Source organism: Archocentrus centrarchus, chromosome 6 (genome assembly GCF_007364275.1).
Source record: "Archocentrus centrarchus isolate MPI-CPG fArcCen1 chromosome 6, fArcCen1, whole genome shotgun sequence".
In the NCBI taxonomy this organism is placed as follows: domain Eukaryota; kingdom Metazoa; phylum Chordata; class Actinopteri; order Cichliformes; family Cichlidae; genus Archocentrus; species Archocentrus centrarchus.
The window spans coordinates 17,438,618-17,444,651 of NC_044351.1; the positions used below are offsets into that span (position 1 = coordinate 17,438,618).

The 6,034-nt window shown below is 39.4% G+C and overlaps 1 protein-coding gene across 1 annotated transcript; it reads left to right on the forward strand.

Moving 5' to 3' along the window:
* The first annotated feature begins 405 nt into the window (after nt 1–405).
* On the forward strand, nt 406–4,907 carry svip (small VCP interacting protein). Its single transcript, XM_030731180.1, has 5 exons — nt 406–608; nt 924–987; nt 1,244–1,294; nt 2,164–2,277; nt 3,601–4,907. Exons 1-5 carry the CDS (start codon nt 586–588, stop codon nt 3,613–3,615), a joined length of 267 nt encoding a protein of 88 aa, XP_030587040.1. The 5' UTR covers nt 406–585; the 3' UTR covers nt 3,616–4,907.
* The last annotated feature ends 1,127 nt before the right edge of the window (nt 4,908–6,034 follow it).

Consider the following 6,034-nt stretch of genomic DNA (forward strand, 5'->3'; position numbering starts at 1 on the left):
AGACTTCAATTTGTTCATAAAAAGTCTTCTTCCAGATGATACACTCCAATTAGTTAAACTGCAGGAATGTCTTAAAGGCATAAAGGCCTGGATAACCAGTATAAACAGTATATTATTCTTATTATTTCAACTACTGCAACCAAAGAATTTCCCAAATATGAGATAAAATATTTCTTATTCATTCTCATTCTCATTGGATTCGTTCCACTCTTCGCCACAAGGTGGTGCTACTAGACTATCTATAAGCGAAATAGCCACCCCCTCATCAGCTAGTTACGTTCAATATCCTGCCACACCTGATTGTTTATTCAGTGGGTAAATTGATCACCACAACTTGCGTAATATCAACAGTTTAAAAAAAAAAAAAGCAGTGGTCATCTTTTAGTCTTTTTCGTGTTGGCATTACAGAATGATTACTCTTGTCTTTATTGGAGACCAACAGGAAACCAGTATTTACTAACTTAACGTCATTGAACACACCTTGGCTGATTTGTCAGCCCGTTGATCTCAGACCAAAACAAACTCAGAGGTGGGGGTAAAAAACATTTGACTCAGGCGTCTGACTTTCACACTGCTGCTTTCCAAATGTCGCGGCGATTAAACAAGAGGTGCGGGGAAAAGTAATTTATTATGCTGCCCGAAGGTGCAACTGGGATTGTAGTGGTAGCTTGAGCTAGCCGCTAGCTAGAATGCTAATCTTCCGTAGCTAACGGTAACGTTATGCCAGATGACCCAACAGCAGCAGCAGCAGTAGTAGTAGTAGTAGTTGGGAGTAGAAGCTGCAGCTGCTTCTTTTTGCCTTAACTCTCACCCAGCATTTATAAACAGGCCTGCCATCTAGTTAGGTAGGTAGTTAGGCACTACGAAAACAGCGATAACTAATTTTCATCGTTGCCTTTCACTGCCTAAATTAAAAACTCAAGTATGGGGATGTGCTTACCGTGCCTTGGTGGAGCAGCGGACGACGTTGTGGTCACTCCAGATCCTGTAAGTTCATTTACTACGATTTTTTATTACACAGTTTTAACGCTAAACAGGCCAGCTGCATATCAGTAATGAGTACGGATTGATATAAGTATTAACTGAGCTGTCGTGAAATTGATTAATCACCATTAGGACACCAATGGGCCCTGATAGGTAACACCGAGGAGGCGTTGACTGTGATCAGCGGTATGCTTCAGGCCCAACATGGTTAACTGAGAGAGGACAGCTTTAGCTCACAAGTTTTCCATATTCTTAACAGGAGACAAGGAGACAGCAGTTAGCTGAAGCCGCCGAAAAGAGACAAAAAGAGGTAGGTTATAAGTGGCTGTGTCTCATTGTCCATTTGCCAAGTGCTAAAACATTGTTAAGTGTGTAATACATTTACTAGGCTATTGGGTACATCTCACGACACCTTAAGTGTGTTATTCAGTACAACAAACAAACATCTATCAGTAGTGTAGTTGAACTGTATTGTGTGTTCTGTTTAAGCTTGTTTATAACACCACTAGAAGTGACTCTTTGGCAGTGCAGTAACAACAGGAATAAAACTCACTGTCCTTAAAGTGATCTTTGTAAAAGATTTCACCAAAAAACTGAACATCACAAAATTTTATTGCAGGATTGTTTCTTTGGCCCTGCATACGTACCCAGTAATCTGGTAACTGTCTGTAGTATTCAAGGTAGAGTTAGTTTACAGTGTGGTGAGTATTTTTTATCGCACAGAAAACCCACTTGAAAAAGAGCCGCGCTAAAGTTCTATCAAGGTAAGTAGACCTGGACCAGGGTGAAAACTACCTGGCCAGGTGAGTCTTGTGGATTGGCTTAACTACCACAACCTTGTGCTCCAAGTCACCGTTTTTGTCCTTAAATCTTGCAACACTTTGACGCGGGTGAAAGCACTGAACCCTAACAACCCACAGTTGTCTCAGTAAGCAGCACAGCACTGCTGAAAGTAGCTGCTCCAACCTCCAGCTGAACTGCCTTATTTGGCAGTTGAATGCCCTCTCGCTGGTTGTGGTTGAACATGCCTTGTGTGTCTGAAAGGTTGTGGTAAAGTCATTAATTAAATACACATGCATGGTTTAATACTGTTTTATATGTTTAAAATCTAAGGAAAACAAACACTTATTATAAAGCTGTTGCTTTTTGGAGCTTGATCATATCCCACACTTTTTCCAGACGGCGTACAGGGGTGTTAAAAATCCCGAAGCAGTCGAGAGGAAAAGGAAAAAACAGGAAGAAGCTGAAAAACAAGCGATGACCACCTCTGTGTCTGGTGGCGGCGGGCTAAAGGTTAGTTGTTTGTTTATCCTCAAACTCTGAGTCAAAAACAGAACTATCTGTTGTGTATGGTGGCAGTGAGGGGACCCAAACACATGAGTAATAAAGGGCAGAAACACAAGAATCAGAGGGAAAGACAAGACAAAACTATCTCCCTTTCTCATATCCCAGATTTCACATTCTTTATTTCTGTCCTTGACTCTTCAGCTATAACTGTATTTGATGATTTCAGGTGTAAGGCCTCATTTAGACTTCTGCACTGAATCTTTGTACAGGCTATGGCATAACCTACCAAAGTGGCCAACATCATTGGCAACAGTTATGCTTGCGTTAGGGCCATTTACCGTGTGGTAATGTCCCGGTGTATTACATGTGGTGCCAGCTGATGGAAACAAATAAAATAATCTCTCACTAATTAATTCAAAAACTGCAGCAAAAAAGTATCCAAAAGTTCCCGGGAGGACTTGACGGTGCTGAACAGGCCAATCACAATTGCTGCGGGCTGCATCGACCCGACATGTAGTTACATTTCTTCGTAGGTTAATGCATAGATTTCCCGCACAAGCATAAATCAAGCATTAGCGTACTAATGACATGTTTCATATCTGCAGTTTAATTTTGAATAAAATAATGATGAATTTTCACACATGGTGCCCAAATTGAAGGAGGGGTCAAAAGTAATGGGACACTAGGCTACAGAACTTTTTTTTTTTTTTTTTTTTTTGGAGTGGTCGTGTGTTTTTGTGTTACTGCATTCATGCCCAAAATGACTCAAACATAGCAATGAGTTGACACTTGAAATCTGCCATTTGGATTGAGGTGGAGTTGATGTGGACCCTTGACCACATCAGTGAAGAAGATAACACAGGTGTTTATGTTTCTGCCTGTCTGCAAAGACATACAACACCAACTTAGTTTCCATTATTTTACTTCGAATAATAAAGCAGAAGCAAAAAGCCTGAACAGTTACACAGCATGCAGTTACATGTAAGATAGTTTCGAAATGATTAACCACAATTCTGAGTTTCTCAGTGTTTTGTTTTGTTTGTTTGTTTTCTGGCCTGAACTTTATCAGGTCAGTTGGCTAAAAAGTCTTTGACATTTGCAGAAGAACTTTTTATAATCGTTTTGAAGTTATTTAAACTGTGACTGTATTTTGAAATGATTACTAATCATGTCTAGAGGATAATTTCATATGGAGATGGCAATGATTACTGCTGATTGAAACTTTGTGCCTCAGATCATGTGAAAGATCACATACACTGTGTCAAAGTCTTACAACAAGCTGGAATGATAAACATGGTTGTAATTTGTTTTCTTGTGTTTTTCTTGTAGTGGCAGGTGGGCTGAAAATCCTGATGGTAAAGTCTGAACGCTGACATCAAAAAATCATGAAGTGTTGATGCAAGAGGACTTGAAAAATGTTGGAACTGATGTCTGGTTTTACTACTACCCCCCCCCCCCCCCCCCCCCCTTTCTTTGCCTGTTATATATCTGTATTTTGTTGTGAGCCTGCAGCGGTCAGGTGCAAACAACCTGTTATTAAGTTATTCCACACAAAACACAGCAGCATTCGCCAAGTTATAGAAACCAGTTCGACCTTTGGATAAGTCAGGGATGACACAGTAATGTCATTGATTAGACACAGTCTTGCAGTACAGTGATGTCCATTAGGTAATATGGAAGAACACAACTATAAAATGTAGTTGCACATTAAGACAGAGCTGTCCTCATTGTGTTTGGTTTTCCTAGTCAGAGTTAAGTGCTCACTGTATATCCGTTAATGGTTACATCACCTTTCTGTTTCTCACTAGGCACCTTGTTAAATGAACTCACTTTGTTGTGGACTCTGTTATTTGGCCACTCAAAGACTAGTGCAAACAGTGCTACCTTGTCTAATTTTACTGAATTTGTAATGTGCTTTGCTCATGACTGAGGCAGGTCAGTTACACAGACCACAGTGGGGTTACATAATGATGAGGAAAGCAATGCAGCGTGTTTATTTTGTGTGTTTTGTATTGAAAAATGTGTGTTATTGTGCTGAGAATGTAGGTGGACTCTTATGTAGCACATTAGTTTCTAATGTGGTGATTCCCCAGTAAGCACAAACTTTATACTTGACAAAAACTGCAGCAGCTAAAGAATACTGCTGGATAATGTAAAGCACTCTCCAACCAATAACAATGAAATGAAGTGCAACAAAAGCCTTTTGCATAGGTCCTGGCCCTTTGCACTAGTCTTTGCCCTACTTTAATATCCTTTTTTGTTACTTTATTTATCATGCACAGTTTGCGTTTGTTGCATTGAATTGTAATGTATGCAAACACAGATGTAATGGCTGCTTAATCTAACTGAGATGTGTAATGTGTTTGTGAATTGCCATAATACAACTGAAGCTTTTGTTAGACACCCATTTGCACACCATCAGCCAATATGCTCACCTGCCTTGGTAGGTTCATGTCCACTACAATGGAAACAAGACTGAAGGAAGATGAAGGAGAAAAAAAAATGTTGTGAAATATTTTCTTTGACTTGCTTGGTTGAGTGCATTTCTTACAGCCTTCCTTAAATGCTTCCGGTGCTCTTGCCATTTTGTAGAAGAAGAAATCTAGCCAATGTTATTTGCTACAATAAATCACATTTCTGCTACCCCTGTTTCAATTTCATGTGTAAAAACACAGTGCAGTAGCGGTAATAGTTAGTGGTGGATTTTCACCATTAAATGTAGCTGACAAAAATGTATACATAATATTTACTCACAGTTTCTGAAATGTCTGGAGGTTATCAGATGTACAGTACTGTGCAAAAGTCTCCAGGATCCAGAATTTCTTGTATTTTTAAATTTGTCTTGAGCAATAATTCTCCAGGCTTTCTGAAAGCCTTTCAAAATCTTTCATTGGACATGGGCTGCTTTTTCACTTATTTTCAGTCCAGTCCTTGTACCAGATCATCTTCAGAGGAACTGTTTTTTTTGTTTGTTTGTTAAGCCACTTAACACTGAACCATGACTCATTCAAGCATATATATGGCACCTAATTCAAGGGATGAACCAGTGTTGTGTCACCACATTAAGAACAACTTGGCAAAGAACTAAAATTGTATTTATAGACACTTTGTTACTACAGTAGCAGCCTGTTACAAAAACACAATTTGTTCCCATTTCTTTTGTTTACTCTACAAAAAATGCCAAACATGACTCAGTTTGACCGGCTTGAAATAGTATTTTTGAACAAGTGGTGAACAAAAGAAGAAGTTGCAGGCCTATAAAACTGTCTACAGCAGATGAAGAGTATCTGAAATTCATTTCTTTAAGAACTACAAAAACATCCATTGAGAATCTGGCCCTTCAGTTGGTCAATCTGTTGTTCACCAAAGCCTCATCAGAAATGGTCTCCATGGAAAGTTAGCTGTCAGAAAGCCATTCTCAAGGAAGGGAAACAGGATAAAAAGGCTGAAAATCAGTGGAAACAGGTCTTATGGAGCGATGAATCCAAATTAGAAATTTTTCATTCAAATCATCAGTATTATGGGGGAGGTAAGGATGATCCCAAACACACTGCCAATGTAGATAGATAGAAATCACACAATGGACACTATCAGTCATGGACTGACCTCCCCAGAGTCCAGACCTCAACCTTATTGAAGCAGTGCGGCATCATCTTGATGGAGAATGAAACCGAATGTGGCCAACATCCAAATAAGAGCTTTGAATGTCCTTCAAGAAGGTTTTGGATAGTAGAGAAGTTTTTCATGCATATGAAAAAATGAA

Excerpts from the sequence above, each read along its gene's own strand:
- svip (XM_030731180.1), top strand. The coding sequence starts at position 586 with ATGTCGCGGCGATTAAACAAGAG. Across the intron at positions 609-923 it reads TCGCGGCGATTAAACAAGAG|TATGGGGATGTGCTTACCGT; the intron begins GTGCGGGGAAAA and ends TAAAAACTCAAG. Across the intron at positions 988-1,243 it reads TTGTGGTCACTCCAGATCCT|GAGACAAGGAGACAGCAGTT; the intron begins GTAAGTTCATTT and ends TATTCTTAACAG.